Source organism: Brachionichthys hirsutus, unplaced genomic scaffold (genome assembly GCF_040956055.1).
Source record: "Brachionichthys hirsutus isolate HB-005 unplaced genomic scaffold, CSIRO-AGI_Bhir_v1 contig_943, whole genome shotgun sequence".
Lineage (NCBI taxonomy): Eukaryota > Metazoa > Chordata > Actinopteri > Lophiiformes > Brachionichthyidae > Brachionichthys > Brachionichthys hirsutus.
Genome location: NW_027180691.1, coordinates 4,678 through 24,807, shown reverse-complemented (window position 1 = coordinate 24,807; position 20,130 = coordinate 4,678). Strand labels below are relative to the sequence as shown.

At 47.2% G+C, this 20,130-nt stretch overlaps 2 protein-coding genes across 2 annotated transcripts; both read right to left on the bottom strand.

Annotated features, from left to right (window-relative positions):
• Positions 1–5,885: 5,885 nt before the first annotated feature.
• On the bottom strand, positions 5,886–10,982 carry LOC137916435 (MAGUK p55 subfamily member 2-like). Its single transcript, XM_068759459.1, has 8 exons — positions 10,956–10,982; positions 9,023–9,154; positions 8,774–8,876; positions 8,375–8,443; positions 8,068–8,229; positions 7,723–7,925; positions 6,141–6,269; positions 5,886–6,062 (listed from the first exon to the last, which is right to left on the bottom strand). The coding sequence occupies exons 1-8, from the start codon at positions 10,980–10,982 to the stop codon at positions 5,886–5,888; spliced, it is 1,002 nt and encodes a 333-aa protein (XP_068615560.1).
• A 5,208-nt stretch (positions 10,983–16,190) lies between these two features.
• Positions 16,191–19,405, bottom strand: LOC137916436 (signal transducer and activator of transcription 3-like). Its single transcript, XM_068759460.1, has 9 exons — positions 19,397–19,405; positions 19,178–19,259; positions 18,992–19,092; positions 18,698–18,849; positions 16,867–17,025; positions 16,659–16,751; positions 16,502–16,561; positions 16,384–16,413; positions 16,191–16,272 (listed from the first exon to the last, which is right to left on the bottom strand). The coding sequence occupies exons 1-9, from the start codon at positions 19,403–19,405 to the stop codon at positions 16,191–16,193; spliced, it is 768 nt and encodes a 255-aa protein (XP_068615561.1).
• Positions 19,406–20,130: the final 725 nt, after the last annotated feature.

The following is a 20,130-nucleotide window of genomic DNA, read 5'->3' as shown; positions in this document are numbered from 1 at the left end:
CAAATTACAGAGGGTCTAAACTGCTCTGAGTAGAATCTAAAATCTCTGCCTTCATAAGCTGCTCCATGACCTTCATGATAAGGGAGGTGAGCGCAACAGGGCGAAGGTCTGAAACTTACCTGTTGAATTACGACTCTTATGTCACGTAGAAGCATTGGCTCCTTGCTTTCGGTCAAAATGTGCCAAAAGTCGATGTCCATGTACTCCAACACCGGCGCCTTTGCGGTCTTGAAGTCGAACCAACCGTACCATTTAACTATATTATGGTGGTCAGCCTCTGCGTCCATCAATTCTTTTAATATACAAATCTGGAAGAACACGTTTGACATGATTAGTTCCTGACAGAGAATGAATCTGTTCACATTTATGAAAATCAGGTGAACTCGTTCAGCTGGCTGATGGGAGGGCAGAAATGCAACATTGTGTGACTTTTGTCATTGCATGTACTATTAATGTGTCACTGACTAGCATTAACTTCAAGGGAAGCTTCATTTTTCTACCTCTAATTACATAATTTAGTTCTCTGCGCTTCACCATGACAGATCCGTCCTTGGTGAAGAGGGAGCTCAGCCGAAAGGCAGAACTCTTGATTTACTGGTCGATCTTCGTTCCTACCCTCACCACAGGGTCACGAGCTTTGGGTAGTGACCCAAAGAACGAGATCCCGGGTACAAGCGGCTGAAATGAGCTTCCTCCGTAGGGGGGCTGGGCTCTCCCTTAGAGATAGGGTGAGAAGCTCAGTCATCCGGGAGGAGCTCGGAGTAGAGCCGCTGCTCCTCCGCGTTGAGAGAAGCCAGATGAGGTGGCTCTGGCATCTATTCAGGATGCCTCCTGAACGCCTCCCTGGTGAGGTGTTCAGGGCACGTCCCACCGGGAGGAGACCACGGGGAAGACCCAGGACACGCTGGAGAGACTATGTCTCTCGGTTGTCCTGGGAATGTCTCGGAACAACCCGCCCCCCTCCAAAGAGCTGGAAGAAGTGGCCTTGGTGAGGGGTCTGGGCTTCCCTGCTCGGCTTCTGCCCCGTTACCCGGAAAAGCGGTTGAAAATGGATGGATGGATGGAGTTCTCTGCGCTCACTGACTAAACTAACAAAATGATGATGTGAACAGCCAACTCAACAAGTGGCCCACCTACCTCTCCCTCACAACTGTCCCTGGTGAAGGGTCTTTTCACAGCAACGACCTCTCCTGTGTGATTATTCCTATATTTATGCACTGCTCCAAAGAGGCCTCGTCCAACCTCCTGCATTATCTCAAAATCGAGAAAGTTTATGCAGAAGCCATCGTTGACAGCTGGTGGATACTGGTTGGTCCATGCGTAGCATCGACGGAGAATGAATGGGTGACTGAGGACGTTAGCAGGCGTGATCCGTTCATCGGGATCCGGTGTCATCATGGCGTCCAGAAGCGCGACACACTCCTTTATCTCCACATCTTCAGCCCGCGTTTCCTCGGGATGCGTCTAGTTCAGGAAGCAATGGTCAAATCCACTATTAGTCAGATGTGGCCTTCACCATCACCATGGTGCAAAATATTTTCCAGCCACAAGCATCTTATATTATTATCAATATTTTAATTACTGTACTTGATTTATCCAATGTTTTGGATTCAATAAAATTAAGCATTTCACATATTCACTTAGAAATTGTGCTAAATCCTGGCCAACTGTATGTAAACATTTGCAAAGATGCACTGAAATATTGAGACATGTACTACAATATTTGTAATTTGCATAAATGAAGGAGAAGTCCAATTCTGTTCTGAACAATTGCCATGTGGTTTGGAGATTAGTCCATGTTGCTTTGTGAATGTAATGTCAGTTTCAAGAAATGAGTCAAACCAAGTTAGAAAATGTGTATCTGGTGTTTGAAGTGTAGAACAAGAATCACTAAACCAGTAAATATAACATAATCTAAAACAGTAGATGTTCTTACCACAACTTTCATAATGCGTGCATATCGTTCACAGTAGCTGAGTAAAAAGAGCATGACATGGCCCAAACACCACATATCAGCCGCCTCAGACAATGGTAGTCCTGCAGATCTTTCTGGAACTCTACATGTGGGAAGAAAGAAACATTTTAAAGATTAACTAGGTTCCCTCAACATAATGCAAACCTCCTCCAAGACAATTCAGTTCCCCCAAACATTTCAAATTCTCCCCGTCCTAAACACATTATGAATTCTACAGAAGTCCCACTGTCTCCCTTGAGCTGGTCTCAAGTCTGGAGAAATACAGAGGGGTTGCGGCAGGAATGGCATCCGTCGTAAAACTGCCAGAATTAAACATGCAATCGATATTTGCACCAAAAAAGGAAGAAAAAGAAGCAATTTGTGACAAAATGCTACTGATAAGATTGATTCTAATATGAAAAACTAATGGGATAGGAAATAGGAGTCATACGATCACTGTTTTCATTATCCTTACATATAATGAACGTCTTGCAGCTCTGGAGGCTTCCTGTCGTCTGATCGCAACTTGGCCAAACTGAAGTTCGCCAGCTTGACTCTGACCGATGTCGTCCCTCCTTTTTCCACACGGATGTTATTCGGGCATACGTTGCCGTGGACGATCCCGATGGATTTCAGGGCCCACAATGCTTTGGCCATCTACAGAAGACAGGCGTTATCATTTACATGGTTTTCCAAAAATGTAAATGTGACAGTTATTTGGTGTCTATTTTGTATTGACTACGGTCGTACCTGTTGGATGATGTCTCTGATGTCATTCAAACTCACATGTTTCATTTGTGTGACGATATATTCCTCGAGGTCAACCTCCAAATTCTCAAATACCAGCATGTGTCTTTCAGGAATAAAGCCAAGAAACTCAACGATGTGATACGCATCAAGCTCTCGCCACGCCAACTCTACCAGGATGGCAACCTGCAGGAGAAGGGAGTCAATCAGTTTGGAAGCATTAATTAATCTGTAAGTGACTAAATATTAAACACGTGACAATCAAAATGAACAAGGCTTACCTCCTTGTAGAAGCTGTCTTTGTTCGTACTGTCCGTGATAGTTGAAGTCATCTGAGTGCGAATATTCCGATACAAACACTTACCATCAAGTTTATCAAAATTATTATAGTGTAAATGATAATAACTATACTGCAGCCAAGTGCTTTGCATTGTTAGTGTATGCGGGCACACTGGTAATTTTGAACAGGATTCAAATACTGATATACATAATGAATAAAAGCTTTGATCCTTTGATGTCATTGATGCTTGAATGTCCTCTTGCCACATAGGTGTGAAAATGGCATCATTAGATTAGAAAGATCAAAGTAAAAGAGTAAAGCTTTTATCTGTAAAAAACAAAACAAATTAAAGCCGCAAGCGGCGTTGTAGGCCCTCGCCGGCCGACAGGCCGTTGAGCTGACCCGCCGACGCACGCCGCTTTTGTCCTGAGTGCTTCACAAGTGTTTAGATTTGAGCTGCATTAGTAGCTCACAGTTTAGTCAAATTGTTATTTGGATTATATGGCCATCTGCCATCAGGAGTTTTGAAGTTTCAATCCAATATGGCCGCCTTCCTGCGCTCGTCAACTTGTTGTCTTCTGCGTTGCAAAAGCAATAGCCCCTTACGCCTAGGATAGGCGCTCGGGCCTAAAGAATTTTAGCAAAAACAATATAACATTTTTTCTGAGTGCCTGATTATTACACAAAATACATTTTCGGAGTGGTCTCGGCGAGGGCTACGCGTCTGTGTGTGTGTGTCTGTGTTGTTGAGTGTCGTTTGTGTGGGCGTGGGTGTGTTGTTTGCCCGATGGTTGACTCGCTGCGCTCGTCAACTCGTGTTTGAGGATCTCTGTGTGTGTGCGTGTGTGTTGTTTAGTGTCGGGGGGTGTGTGTGTGTGCGCTGCGTGTGTGTGTGCGCTGCGCTCGTCAACTTTGTCGAGGGCTCATCAACTTGTCGTCTTCTGCGTTGCAAAAGCAATAGCCCCTTACGCCTAGGATAGGCGCTCGGGCCTAACTAGAAAGACAATCAGAGACTGCAGACCCCGCCTCCAACAGACTATTGGATCTTGTGAGACAGTAAACAGGGCTTCCGGATCAGAGGGGCCAAACCTGCTCTAGCTTGCTGCTCCGGAACGTACTACAAGACTCCTTCTGGACTCTTTTTCCCATCATGCCATTCGTGCCCTTCCCTCTTAAAGTGGCAGTTTACAGCACAGGCACAATTCCAGATGTAAAAATAATTCTAGAATCTGGATCCAGATCCGGATCAACGCCATTCTCGGGGAGGACCGAGTCACGGACAGAACCTTGATTGTGTAAAAATTTCAAGTCGATTGGGTTACTAGTTTTTGAGTTATGCGCTCGGACAGACAAACAAACAAACAGAAAAACAAACGCACCCAATTGCAATACCCTCGCCTCCTCTTCGGCGAGGATAGGCGCTCGGGCGTAAAAATACGGCCACAAATCATTTTAATCAAATCAATAATTTATTCAATACAGACAGAAGCATGAACGGACTTCACAATCCTCAGTCCTCCAATGTTAAATGGTTCAAGCTCCACACGTTGTCTACTTTGGAGCCACGTGTAACTGCAGTTTTTAATGGAGTAATGCATTTTATCCTTCAAACGGCCCACATGTCAATAAGCACAGCAGCACATCATGCTAACTTTAGAAATCTGAATATCACTCGTTTTAGAATATTTAAACCTGTGCAAAACTTTAAACAGTTTCCAGTGAGCCGTGTTGCTGAATAAAAATGTACGAGGTCGAATTACTTGCCATTACTGTACTTTAAAAAGGTAAATCATGATGTGGTAATTTTATTGCATTCATTAAACTTCATAGAAAAGGGACGGAAGGCCAAAAATATCCTCGCGAGGAACAGATGATCCCTCTCCAGAGATACAAATACAGCAGCCAGACACACGGCACTTTAAAAACTAGAGCATAAATACTAACGTAACATTTCCTAATACACCCACGTTGCTCATTTACCACTAAACATTTCACTGTGCACCTAAAGTACGCACATAATTACTGACCCGAGTACGAACAAGCGGCTCAAACAGTTGCTGGTGCAGCAGCCAGGAGCGTTCGGCGATGACATCCTGAACATGAAGCACAAAGTGCCACCTACTGGAAATACTCTGCAAGAATACTCATACCTCCTTGGTCAAGTCATCTACAAACTATTTACAATCAAGTTCATGAATAAAAACATTATAAAGAGCACAAAATAAAAAACAAGAACATTAGGAATGATACTCTGACTGTTGGACAGAAGTACACACTGAGAGAGCTTCTGTACGTTTCTGTACACAGACATGCTCATACCAGGAAGAAAATGTACTTGTGTGAGTATATCTGTGTACAAACAAACAAGCTGCTAACTGCAAATTCACTATCACACCTTTGTCATTAGCCGAACACTCGCCTGCATTCTGAGAGCATTCGAGTGTGAAGGCTTTGATGTCCTCGCGGTGTTTTCAACATTTGAGCTTTTTGCTCGGCTGAACGAAGATCATCGTCGTCCTGACTGTAATGGAACGTAAACGGTAATCGGTAACGGCTCGATTCATGTAACAAACACACAAAGGTCTCCCTTTAAAAGCCACGCCCCTCGAAAACAGCCTGTTCACGGACGCACCTGTAATCCATCCCACCGCTCTGTGGCAAAGGCATAGTGGGCGTGTGTGTGTGTGCGTGTGTGTGTGCGTGGAGGCGGGGTCGTGTATATGTCACGGATACTTTGTCGATAAAGGTTTTAGAACAGCCACACCCTTCGTTTTGGGTTCTGTCCTCCGATTCACCCAGCAGACCCGCGTGAGGCCCAAATATTTCCTCTCTGTCGGACTCCAGACACCGATATGATAAACGCTCTCCTTCCTTTTTCCTTTCCCTCCCACTTCCACGGCATTTCTAGAAAACCCAGGTGACGGGGACCCACTGGGGGTTTTTGGAGACCGTTTCCAGGGCGGCCTTGACGGTGCGGTAGGTCTCATCCAGGTTGCCGTTGGTGATGCTGAGGTCGAAGTAGTGGCCGTAGGCCGCCTGTAACTTGGCGCTCTCATCGCAGGTCCGGTGCAGCTCTTCATCCTGAGACAGAGTTTGGTTTTAGTGCTCTCCCTGGACCTCTGCTTCTATCCCAGAAGCCGTTCTCTGTCTGATTCTCACCGTCAGGGCTTTGGTGGCCACGCCCGCGTCTACAGCCGAGTTGTTTATCGCCACGAGCGCCTCGAAGTCCGGAGACTGGAGGAACACCACATAAGGCAGGAACTCAGACGTCCTCAGCACTTTGAGAGACTAGCGTGATGAGACACGAGCACACAAACAAACAGCGTCAGGGATCGGATGGAGCAACAGGCCGGAGCTTCCCGACGGCTCCAACGTTGTGCTTTCCTGCAACGCTGGGTGAAGTAAAAAGCCCTTAAGCATGGCACATGATGCTCAAACGACGGATGATCAGGATGAATGATTAAGAAAACATGAAATATTAATGACGAGCAAGAACATAACCTCTGAAGTACAAGGCAGAGATTCTCGTTGGTACTTTGTACTGGGTAACCTAGCCTAACTAAAATGGATCAAGTGACAAAGTCTAATGAAAACAGCCAAAGACTCGGTTGCGCTCTGCCTTGCGTACAAATTCTGTGGCCCTTCAATAAAAATAATTTCATCCACTCATTATGACAGGATTAAATATTATCCGACGTATAAATCGGTGTAATCCGGTTAATAATACAGTTCTGTATTTTAACATTGAATGCAACATGCTTGAATCTCTACGAAAGACTTTTGGAGGGACACGGATGTGCGGCCTTAAAGTCGTCTCAAGAACATTTCATTAAATTCTTAATGTTTGATCTTTTCCATCGTCTGGTTTGATCCGCATAGCAATGATGTCATTCATCCTTTTTCCATGTAAAATATATTTGTAGGCTACAGCTCTTATTCGGTGGCAGAGGTGATAATCCCGGGATTAATAACTATATTGGACGACTGTAATGCTCTCCTTCAAGGAATATCCTCCCGTGGGATGAAAGGATTGTAGTATGTCCTAAACACTAGACCACGTGTCAAATGTGGTTTTCTTCACCTGATCAGTTAAAATGTTTTACGTCATACCTAGAAAAGCACTCAGAGAGCACAGACCTCCGCCAAGCAGCTCATTCCCCTCAAAATGGACACGCGCCAAAAAAGCTTCCTCTTCTGGTGTTTAAACCGCTGCATGGTCTGGCCCCTCCCACTCATCAACCTCTCCTCTCCTCTCCTCAGCCCCGCCCTCATTTGTGGCTGCGTTGAATCTGAACTGAAGACACGCCTCCTTTGTTTCCGTTTTCACGTTTTTTAGCTTCATCTTGTTTTGAATGTCACACCTCGCTTTTCTAAAGTTATTATTGTTGTTGTGTTGTTATTAATACTATTGTTAAAATGAAAGGCATCAGACTGTGGGCGGCTGTGGCTCAGTGGGTCGTCCGGTGATCAGAAGGTCGGCAGTTCGAATCCCAGCTCTGACTGTCCGCACGTCAAAGTGGGGAAGACACTGAACCCCAAATGTCTCCCAGTGGGTCTGGCCGCACCTTGCATGGCAGCAGTCGCCCACTGGAGGGTGAATGTGTGTGTGAACGGGTGAATGCGAGGCCTCATGTAAAGCGCTTTATAAGCGCAGAACATTTACTTATTTCAGATCTGAAGCCGCACTCGGGCTGCAGAGCTACTGAAGCTAGCTTTGTGGTACGTACGAACACATGAATACCTGAGGGTTGGCATCCAGGATGCAGATGCGGCCGGCCTCCACCACCTCATGTATGGACTCCGTCTTGATTCCATACAGGCTGCCGTCATATTCTCCATGCTCAAGGTAGCGGCCGTTCTTGATGTCGGCTTCCATCCTGCTGCGGCTGCTGGACGCGTACATCCGACTCTCTTGATCGCCCTTTTTGAGTTTTTTGGAGGTGTCTGGACAGAAACACAGGACAGTCACTTCCTCCGCTTCATTTCCCTCAAAGACTTCAAAGTCTTTTTTGGGTAGAATCTCACATCAGCTTGTTCCCATTCCTAATTACCGGTACAGCTAGCTAGTTGCATAACACCTTCATACATGGAATGGTGGTGCCGAAGAGGAGAGGATCCCTCAGCAGGAGCTTGTTCTTCAGCCTCCGCCGGCCCACACCATGGGCACCAATCAAAATCAAGGTTTTCCTATTGAAAGGCGGGACCTTTGCCACTTCCTCGTAGAGTAATATCTCATGTCTGTCAAACTCTGAGGCAGAAAGGGAAATAAGAAGGGCAGACGGCAGGGAGGAGGCGGAGACACTTGTGAATGAAGAAGATAAACAATCGCCTTAAGAGGGTCAGAGTTCGGTACCAAACAAATGATGAAACGTTTCACCGGACGATGACCTTACCTGCATTCTTGGTGGTGACATACATCATTGTCTTCTTCTTCTTCACACCGACACCGGCACAGAGATTCCCTGTGAGGAGCAGATCACTACCTGCTGACTCTAAACGTACAACCACAGCAACACGTTTCATAGGGGGGGGGGGGGGCGGGGGGGTCAGACTATTTCCTGGTCAGCACACGTTGGAGTGATGATCATACAGGTCATCCGGATGGATTCATAGATTGATGTTATATTCGGTTAAACCAAAGCGTGTCTGAATGAGGACTTTAGGTTCCGACCAAACGGTTTGCTTATTTGCGTGTCTTGCATCATTACACCAGCAGATGGCAGTATTACCATTAGACCTGTGAAGGACCTCACCGGACTTCACTTTAATTATTCTCCCATGTATCATCTCACCTGCAGGCAGTAACTCTGCGTCTCTCTTGACAAACGCTTTCCTCTTCTCTTCCAGCGTTTGACTCGGAATAAGTCCTGTGCTGCCGCCTTCCACATGACGCGCCTGCGTGATGCACGCACGCACGCACGCACACACACACACACACGCACAACAGACATCTGTGAATTTCTCCAGTCGTCGGCTGGGTCGTGCTCAGGTCACTCTGAATCTCCACCAGGAAGTGAACGCATGCTGCTTTGGTGCTTCACCTGCCACCAGTTGACGTCATCTTGGTTGACGATCTGCAAGATGTCCCCCGTCTCAAACCGTAGCCCCGCCTCCTGACAGGGAATCAGGCTGTCATTGGCTGGGTCGTAGTCATAGTGACACTTAAAGAACACCTGGTGAAACACAATTTTTTTAGCGTAGATTATTAATGTGTGTGTGTGTCTGTGTGTGCGTGTGTGTGTGTGTGTGTGTGCGTGTGTCTGTGCGTGTGTGTCTGTGCGTGTGTAGGTGGATGTAGGTGTGTGTGTGTGTATGTGTGTGGGGGTGTGTGTGTGTGTGTGTGTGTGGGTGTGTGTGTAGGTGGATGTAGATGTGTGTGTGTGTATGTGTGTGGGGGTGTGTGTAGGTGTGTGGGGGTGTGTGTGTGTGGGTGTGTGGGTGTGTGTAGTTGGATGTCGATGTGTGTGTGTGTAGGTGTGTGTGTGTGCGTGGGTGTGTGTAGGTGGATGTAGATGTGTGTGTGCGTAGATGTGTGTGTGTGTATGTGTGTGGGTGTGTGTAGTTGGATGTAGATGTGTGTGTGTGTGGGTGTGTGTAGTTGGATGTAGATGTGTGTGTGTGTGGGTGGGTGTAGTTGGATGTAGATGTGTGTGCGTAGGTGTGTGTGTGTGTGGGTGTGTGTAGTTGGATGTAGATGTGTGTGTGCGTGGGTGTGTGTAGGTGGATGTAGATGTGTGTGTGCGTAGATGTGTGTGTGTGTATGTGTGTGGGTGTGTGTAGTTGGATGTAGATGTGTGTGTGTGTGGGTGTGTGTAGTTGGATGTAGATGTGTGTGTGTGTGTGTGGGTGTGTGTAGTTGGATGTAGATGTGTGTGTGTGTGGGTGTGTGTAGTTGGATGTAGATGTGTGTGTGTGTGGGTGTGTGTAGTTGGATGTAGATGTGTGTGCGTAGATGTGTGTGTGTGTGGGTGTGTGTAGTTGGATGTAGATGTGTGTGTGCGTAGATGTGTGTGTGTGTATGTGTGTGGGTGTGTGTAGTTGGATGTAGATGTGTGTGTGTGTGGGTGTGTGTAGTTGGATGTAGATGTGTGTGTGTGTGTGTGGGTGTGTGTAGTTGGATGTAGATGTGTGTGTGCGTAGATGTGTGTGTGTGTATGTGTGTGGGTGTGTGTAGTTGGATGTAGATGTGTGTGTGTGTGTGTGGGTGTGTGTAGTTGGATGTAGATGTGTGTGTGTGTGGGTGTGTGTAGTTGGATGTAGATGTGTGTGCGTAGGTGTGTGTGTGTGTGGGTGTGTGTAGTTGGATGTAGATGTGTGTGTGCGTAGGTGTGTGTGTGTGTATGTGTGTGGGGGTGTGTGTAGGTGTGTGGGGGTGTGTGTGTGTGGGTGTGTGTAGTTGGATGTAGATGTGTGTGTGCGTAGGTGTGTGTGTGTGTGGGTGTGTGTAGTTGGATGTAGATGTGTGTGCGTAGGTGTGTGTGTGTGTGGGTGTGTGTAGTTGGATGTAGATGTGTGTGTGCGTAGGTGTGTGTGTGTGTGTGTGCGATAGAGATGATAAAGAACAGAACGACAAATTCCTTCAATTTGTTTTCTAGGACTGGGAGTGTGCGCACACGCAGACACACACACCTACACGCACACGCACGCACACACAGACAGCTGAATGTAATTTGGTTAGACAGCTAGCCTTCACGCTCTGACACACTTCAGCTCCTAATATGAGTGCAGAAGAACCGTTTTACACACACACACACACACACACACACACACACACACACACACACACACACACACTCACACACACACACACACACACACACACACACAAACTGGCTGTTTTGTCCACAGCAGCTTCTTCTCATCTTTTCGTCTTGTCCCGTGAGGCGTCGCCACAGCAGCCCAACCGTCTCCACTTCACCCTGTCCTTTGCATCGTCCTCCCCAACACCAGCCACTCTCATGTCCTCTGCTCTGCCTTCATTCTCTTCCTCTTCTTCACCATTAGAGTCCTCTTCCTCACCAGCAGCCTATGCTGGCGGGCTACACTCTCTCCTACCACGACCTCACAGTCACCAACCTCCTCTAAACTGCTCCGTCGACTCAAGATGTCGTCCACCTGTGTGTCCTTCTCGGTTCCTGTCCTGAACACCAAACTTGTCCATCACTTCTTCATCTCCTCTGTTTCCTTCACCAACACGCCCATTGAGGTCTGCTCCAATCAGGACTCTCTCTCTGCTAGGATGCTCTGAAGCACTTCATCCAAGTCAGTCCAGAACTTCTCCTTCTCCTCTAACTCACCTCCTACCTGTGGAGCGTAAGAACTTCTCCTTCTCCTAACTCACCTCCTACCTGTGGAGCGTAAGAACTTCTCCTCCTCCTCTAACTCACCTCCTACCTGTGGAGCATAAGAACTTCTCCTTCTCCTCTAACTCACCTCCTACCTGTGGAGCGTAAGAACTTCTCCTTCTCCTCTAACTCACCTCCTACCTGTGGAGCGTAAGAACTTCTCCTCCTCCTCTAACTCACCTCCTACCTGTGGAGCATAAGAACTTCTCCTTCTCCTCTAACTCACCTCCTACCTGTGGAGCGTAAGAACTTCTCCTTCTCCTCTAACTCACCTCCTACCTGTGGAGCGTAAGAACTTCTCCTCCTCCTCTAACTCACCTCCTACCTGTGGAGCATAAGAACTTCTCCTTCTCCTCTAACTCACCTCCTACCTGTGGAGCGTAAGAACTTCTCCTTCTCCTCTAACTCACCTCCTACCTGTGGAGCGTAAGAACTTCTCCTCCTCCTCTAACTCGCCTCCTACCTGTGGAGCGTAAGAACTTCTCCTTCTCCTCTAACTCACCTCCTACCTGTGGAGCGTAAGAACTTCTCCTTCTCCTCTAACTCACCTCCTACCTGTGGAGCGTAAGAACTTCTCCTTCTCCTCTAACTCACCTCCTACCTGTGGAGCGTAAGAACTTCTCCTTCTCCTCTAACTCACCTCCTACCTGTGGAGCTTAAGAACTTCTCCTCCTCCTCTAACTCACCTCCTACCTGTGGAGCGTAAGAACTTCTCCTTCTCCTCTAACTCGCCTCCTACCTGTGGAGCGTAAGAACTTCTCCTTCTCCTCTAACTCACCTCCTACCTGTGGAGCATAAGAACTTCTCCTTCTCCTCTAACTCGCCTCCTACCTGTGGAGCGTAAGAACTTCTCCTTCTCCTCTAACTCACCTCCTACCTGTGGAGCGTAAGAACTTCTCCTTCTCCTCTAACTCACCTCCTACCTGTGGAGCGTAAGAACTTCTCCTCCTCCTCTAACTCGCCTCCTACCTGTGGAGCGTAAGAACTTCTCCTTCTCCTCTAACTCACCTCCTACCTGTGGAGCGTAAGAACTTCTCCTTCTCCTCTAACTCACCTCCTACCTGTGGAGCGTAAGAACTTCTCCTTCTCCTCTAACTCACCTCCTACCTGTGGAGCGTAAGAACTTCTCCTTCTCCTCTAACTCACCTCCTACCTGTGGAGCTTAAGAACTTCTCCTCCTCCTCTAACTCACCTCCTACCTGTGGAGCGTAAGAACTTCTCCTTCTCCTCTAACTCACCTCCTACCTGTGGAGCTTAAGAACTTCTCCTCCTCCTCTAACTCACCTCCTACCTGTGGAGCGTAAGAACTTCTCCTTCTCCTCTAACTCGCCTCCTACCTGTGGAGCGTAAGAACTTCTCCTTCTCCTCTAACTCACCTCCTACCTGTGGAGCTTAAGAACTTCTCCTCCTCCTCTAACTCACCTCCTACCTGTGGAGCGTAAGAACTTCTCCTTCTCCTCTAACTCGCCTCCTACCTGTGGAGCGTAAGAACTTCTCCTTCTCCTCTAACTCACCTCCTACCTGTGGAGCGTAAGAACTTCTCCTTCTCCTAACTCACCTCCTACCTGTGGAGCGTAAGAACTTCTCCTTCTCCTCTAACTCACCTCCTACCTGTGGAGCGTAAGAACTTCTCCTTCTCCTCTAACTCACCTCCTACCTGTGGAGCGTAAGAACTTCTCCTCCTCCTCTAACTCGCCTCCTACCTGTGGAGCGTAAGAACTTCTCCTTCTCCTCTAACTCACCTCCTACCTGTGGAGCGTAAGAACTTCTCCTTCTCCTCTAACTCACCTCCTACCTGTGGAGCGTAAGAACTTCTCCTTCTCCTCTAACTCACCTCCTACCTGTGGAGCGTAAGAACTTCTCCTTCTCCTCTAACTCACCTCCTACCTGTGGAGCTTAAGAACTTCTCCTCCTCCTCTAACTCACCTCCTACCTGTGGAGCGTAAGAACTTCTCCTTCTCCTCTAACTCGCCTCCTACCTGTGGAGCGTAAGAACTTCTCCTTCTCCTCTAACTCACCTCCTACCTGTGGAGCATAAGAACTTCTCCTTCTCCTCTAACTCGCCTCCTACCTGTGGAGCGTAAGAACTTCTCCTTCTCCTCTAACTCACCTCCTACCTGTGGAGCGTAAGAACTTCTCCTCCTCCTCTAACTCACCTCCTACCTGTGGAGCATAAGAACTTCTCCTTCTCCTCTAACTCACCTCCTACCTGTGGAGCGTAAGAACTTCTCCTTCTCCTCTAACTCACCTCCTACCTGTGGAGCGTAAGAACTTCTCCTTCTCCTCTAACTCACCTCCTACCTGTGGAGCGTAAGAACTTCTCCTCCTCCTCTAACTCACCTCCTACCTGTGGAGCATAAGAACTTCTCCTTCTCCTCTAACTCACCTCCTACCTGTGGAGCGTAAGAACTTCTCCTTCTCCTCTAACTCACCTCCTACCTGTGGAGCGTAAGAACTTCTCCTTCTCCTAACTCACCTCCTACCTGTGGAGCGTAAGAACTTCTCCTTCTCCTCTAACTCACCTCCTACCTGTGGAGCGTAAGAACTTCTCCTTCTCCTCTAACTCACCTCCTACCTGTGGAGCGTAAGAACTTCTCCTCCTCCTCTAACTCGCCTCCTACCTGTGGAGCGTAAGAACTTCTCCTTCTCCTCTAACTCACCTCCTACCTGTGGAGCGTAAGAACTTCTCCTTCTCCTCTAACTCACCTCCTACCTGTGGAGCGTAAGAACTTCTCCTTCTCCTAACTCACCTCCTACCTGTGGAGCGTAAGAACTTCTCCTCCTCCTCTAACTCACCTCCTACCTGTGGAGCATAAGAACTTCTCCTTCTCCTCTAACTCACCTCCTACCTGTGGAGCGTAAGAACTTCTCCTTCTCCTCTAACTCACCTCCTACCTGTGGAGCGTAAGAACTTCTCCTCCTCCTCTAACTCACCTCCTACCTGTGGAGCATAAGAACTTCTCCTTCTCCTCTAACTCACCTCCTACCTGTGGAGCGTAAGAACTTCTCCTTCTCCTCTAACTCACCTCCTACCTGTGGAGCGTAAGAACTTCTCCTCCTCCTCTAACTCACCTCCTACCTGTGGAGCATAAGAACTTCTCCTCCTCCTCTAACTCACCTCCTACCTGTGGAGCGTAAGAACTTCTCCTTCTCCTCTAACTCACCTCCTACCTGTGGAGCTTAAGAACTTCTCCTCCTCCTCTAACTCACCTCCTACCTGTGGAGCGTAAGAACTTCTCCTTCTCCTCTAACTCACCTCCTACCTGTGGAGCGTAAGAACTTCTCCTTCTCCTCTAACTCACCTCCTACCTGTGGAGCGTAAGAACTTCTCCTTCTCCTCTAACTCGCCTCCTACCTGTGGAGCGTAAGAACTTCTCCTTCTCCTCTAACTCACCTCCTACCTGTGGAGCATAAGAACTTCTCCTTCTCCTCTAACTCGCCTCCTACCTGTGGAGCGTAAGAACTTCTCCTTCTCCTCTAACTCACCTCCTACCTGTGGAGCATAAGAACTTCTCCTTCTCCTCTAACTCGCCTCCTACCTGTGGAGCGTAAGAACTTCTCCTTCTCCTCTAACTCACCTCCTACCTGTGGAGCGTAAGAACTTCTCCTCCTCCTCTAACTCACCTCCTACCTGTGGAGCATAAGAACTTCTCCTTCTCCTCTAACTCACCTCCTACCTGTGGAGCGTAAGAACTTCTCCTTCTCATCTAACTCACCTCCTACCTGTGGAGCGTAAGAACTTCTCCTTCTCCTCTAACTCACCTCCTACCTGTGGAGCGTAAGAACTTCTCCTCCTCCTCTAACTCACCTCCTACCTGTGGAGCATAAGAACTTCTCCTTCTCCTCTAACTCACCTCCTACCTGTGGAGCGTAAGAACTTCTCCTTCTCCTCTAACTCACCTCCTACCTGTGGAGCGTAAGAACTTCTCCTTCTCCTAACTCACCTCCTACCTGTGGAGCGTAAGAACTTCTCCTTCTCCTCTAACTCACCTCCTACCTGTGGAGCGTAAGAACTTCTCCTTCTCCTCTAACTCACCTCCTACCTGTGGAGCGTAAGAACTTCTCCTCCTCCTCTAACTCGCCTCCTACCTGTGGAGCGTAAGAACTTCTCCTTCTCCTCTAACTCACCTCCTACCTGTGGAGCGTAAGAACTTCTCCTTCTCCTCTAACTCACCTCCTACCTGTGGAGCGTAAGAACTTCTCCTTCTCCTCTAACTCACCTCCTACCTGTGGAGCATAAGAACTTCTCCTTCTCCTCTAACTCGCCTCCTACCTGTGGAGCGTAAGAACTTCTTCTCCTCCTCTAACTCACCTCCTACCTGTGGAGCATAAGAACTTCTCCTTCTCCTCTAACTCACCTCCTACCTGTGGAGCGTAAGAACTTCTCCTTCTCCTCTAACTCGCCTCCTACCTGTGGAGCGTAAGAACTTCTCCTTCTCCTCTAACTCACCTCCTACCTGTGGAGCGTAAGAACTTCTCCTTCTCCTCTAACTCACCTCCTACCTGTGGAGCGTAAGAACTTCTCCTTCTCCTCTAACTCACCTCCTACCTGTGGAGCGTGAGAACTTCTCCTTCTGCTCTAACTCGCCTCCTACCTGTGGAGCGTAAGAACTTCTCCTCCTCTAACTCACCTCCTACCTGTGGAGCGTAAGAACTTCTCCTTCTCCTCTAACTCACCTCCTACCTGTGGAGCGTAAGAACTTCTCCTTCTCCTCTAACTCACCTCCTACCTGTGGAGCGTAAGAACTTCTCCTTCTCCTCTAACTCACCTCCTACCTGTGGAGCGTAAGAACTTCTCCTTCTCCTCTAACTCACCTCCTACCTGTGGAGCGTAAGAACTTCTCCTCCTCCTCTAACTCACCTCCTACCTGTGGAGGCTGCCATTGTTTGACTCCTCCATGTTCATAACTTTTGTGTTGGTGTCGAGGATGTTGAACTTTCGCGACCTAATTTTTTTTATTTGTTTTAAATCAAGAAACGCATGGGAATTGATCTCATCTTGAAATCATCATGCAGACTGGATAAAGAATAAACATGCCCATTGTCAGCAGTCTCACCCTCGAATCGCAGCCACGTCTCTAGATTCCCTGAAGAAAACAAACACTTCAAATCAGCAAAGGAGTCTTTTTTTTGTTTTTTAAAAGGTCTTGCTGATCCAAGAGGTAAAACACTCACTTGTCAATGCAGACTTTAATTTTCAACTGGTAATTAAGTCCGGGAAACTTGACCAACAACCTGGAAACGTGAGAGAAATTAATTCGAGTCTAAAATGATGGACCTGCGGTCCTCAAATCGAAGACATTGTGTTTGGTTTTCCGAGCCGGCGTCGTACCTGACTTTGTTGGTGAACTGCACGCCTGTCTTTATGACCAGAGGCCTGTCGGGGTGCATGGGCATACACGGCTGCCGTTCCACCACGAACGCACTAGGAAGCAGAACAGATGTTGTTTCAGAGAGAACATCGGGTCAAAGATTCCTTCTGCCGAGGATGTGCAGCCGCGAGTTTCCTCTTTCATTGCATCCCGATATCCCGGCGGTACCTCTTCATCAGGTTCTTAAACAAGTCCACGATCTTCTCCTCCAGGGCAGGCCGGTGCTGGATGATGGGGTCTCCTTTGTAGGACACCTTCTGCTGCAGCTCCTCCAGCTTTTTGATCTGCTGGCGGATCTGGAGCTGCGACTCAGCCAAGGATGTGATCCTGGTTTAAAAAACCAAACGAAAAGGGAAACCCAGCGGACGTTTGTCATTCCGATGAAACACGACTTTAAACCTGCTCAACTGGACTCAACGGGAGTGTTTGGAAATATACTTCTAAAGCAGTTTTTTTAATTTTTAATTTTTAATTTTTCTAATATCACCTAATTAACATTGTCGGGTGTTCGCGCTGTAATAAAGCGTGTGTGTGCTGCCCGTAGATCGCTCTTCAGACTTTGAAGTGAACGACAGGAGCTGGTTCCCGTCATTGTGAGCCAAAAAAAGTCTGTTAAAGTCTAACGTGATTGGTCGAGATGTGTGTGGGCGTGTGCGTGTCCACAACGAGCAGCGAGCGGACGAAACGAAAGGGAGGCAGGGAGAGAGAGAACTTTAGACCAGAGACAAACGACGCGCTAGAAAGGGTAAGGGAAAAAACGAGCGATAGAAAACGTAGAAAAATCTGGACACATTTTAACGCGGCTGACACAAAGGCAAAATAAAATAAAGTAAGATCGTATCTTGAGGAGCCGCTTATCCAAAGAAGTGCAGACCCACTGAGCTGGTGGGAGTCCAGGTGTTCAGTCTACCCACGTCTCACACACGCAATGGCACGGAGACTGTCCCCTCAGAGAGAATCTCCAAAACAGGACAGATAACAGAAGGATCAGCCCCTCCAAGCTGAGCCACTTGGTTTCCTTTGATGCCATTCTTCGGTAAAACAGTAGAACTGTTACCTGAAGCTGCTTTATCTTTTGCACTTTTTAATTTATGTTTTCTTGATGTGTTTGAGATTTAAATGCAGAGATTTGACCTTGTTCTCTGTGAGATGTGTTTGGTTTGGTTTTGTATTTTATATTATATAATATGTTTATTGTAGCTAGCAGTGCAAAGAGGATTTAAATAAAGACATTTAATAAACATTTGATATATTGCATGTTTTTACATTAGTAGCTAATTTTACACAATGCACATGATTTGGTATTAAATTAATTTTGTCAACAAAAAATCTGAGGAGCCACTTGGGAGCCAAAAGAACCGGTTCTCTTAAAAGTGCCGGAATTCCCATCACTACACTGAACTGAAACAAGATGGTGGTTTAAAGCTAAACTTTGCTGATCTTCCTTTGGACAGTTTCTGGTTATCTGTTATCAAGGAGTTCCCCGTTCTAGCCAACAAAGCTATTCTGACATTGCTCCCGTTTTCAACCACCTATCTGTGTGAGCTGAGCTTCTCAAGCTCGACGGCGATAAAAACTAAAAACAGAGAGACTGAGAGCTGATGAGGAAGAGCTTTGTGTGTGTCTTTCTGCCATTACTGCCAGGATATCCATTCTGTGTTCATCAAAACAGCCCCAGGTTTCCCACTAAGTATAAATACATAAAAAAAACTATATTATTAACTCTATATATTATAATAAAGCTCATCTAATATAATGTGTACTGTGTTAGAACGTCATTTTGTGTCATTTTGGTTGGTGGTGTGCCGCAGGATTTTGTAAATGTAAAAAGTGTGCCGCGGCTCAAAAAAGGTTGGGAAACACTGTTCTAAAGTATATGCCTCTGTGTACTTACACAGGAGGGGGAGGACAGAAATGACTTGACCTTCCAAATCAGTGTCTTAAAAGGAGAATAATCAGTGGCTTGATTTGGGACTCGATTCGGGACGTCCTTAGTTACCACGTTTCGAGGCGGTCCAGACAAATGTTCGGCGGTCCTCCGATACAGGCGATCTGCTGCCTTCTCTTCCAGTCCGCCAGCTCTTCGTCTGTCAGGTTCTTCTGGACGTAATCCATGGCCATCAGCAAGCCGCCCATCTCTGTCACGATTCGCTACGAGACAAAAAAAGAAAAGGAAAACGCGAGACATTAAATACGAATCAATGACGCCGCATCTTGATTTCATTTTGAATATGTGACCCCGGTTAAAATTCTTTCTCGTGCATCCCTAACACAATCGATGCTGGACACTCACCCTCCTCATCTGGTCCAGGGCGGCCAGCATCTGCCCCAGTTGAGCCATCTTCTGTCTGGCAGCAGCCGCCTGGCTATTTCCATTCAGATCCTGGGATAACTCTAAACGGACGTTTAGACTTGACTCAGTTCATGTTAATCGATTCATCTAGAAGTTCAACACGGCTGCTAAAATATGAGAAAATACCTCCTTGGCTTTTCAAGGTCTTGTAATTAAAATCGAAGTCGTCCTGCAAGTTCTCGAGCATTTTCATGTTGTGCTCCATGTCCTGAAGGAGAACAGGGCGACGCGTTACACGTCGGCGGCTACATCAATCTTCTCCTTCTCCTCTAACACTAAGCAGAGATGCATAAGAAGACCAGAAATATGACCAGAAAAGCATTGACAAATCCAGACTCTTGATACGTCCAACATGTTCGTCAGTCGCTTAACCACAGAAAGCCGTCCATGGAAGCCTCTTTGTGAGGCCTACAAACACACGGGATTCAGTATATCATGGCCTGTGGAGGTTTCTAACAGACCAACGGTCTGAGAGAATCAAACAGTCTGGCCTCTTCCATCCTCACATTTCTATTCTACACACTCTCCTTTAGTCGTCATTGTCAAACTGACGCCTGTTCCAACCTGCCACACAGACACAAAGTTACAAAACTGTTTATGATTCACAAGAGAACAGTGGGATCTGGAGAAGTGGAGGGAAACGTGATTTAGAGAGCAGTTGTGGTGCGTGATAGAGACAGTAAGGTGTGATTTAGGGCTGAGAAGGAAATGGAGGAGGGGGGGTGCGCTCTTGGCAAAGATTGAGTGTCGTTTAATGCGGGACTGAGTGGAGAAATGATTGCATGGCTGACTATAGCTGTGACACATCGCTCACATGCTATCCTGGCTGAATGGGAATGACCCCATTAAGACAAGCTTGATGCTAAATGCTATAGCATATACTGGGATGGTAGCAAAAAGCTGAGCTGGCTAATGACTGTATGTCACTGTAATGGCGTGTCTCTATCGAGTGGCTTTGCCTCCACGTCCTGAGAAGTGTAACCTACTTAGAGCACACCTGTCTGATGAATAATGGAGGAGAGACAGTTACTAGCAGCCCCCATCAGCTGATCCCTGCTTTGATCTTGGCTCCGCTCCTT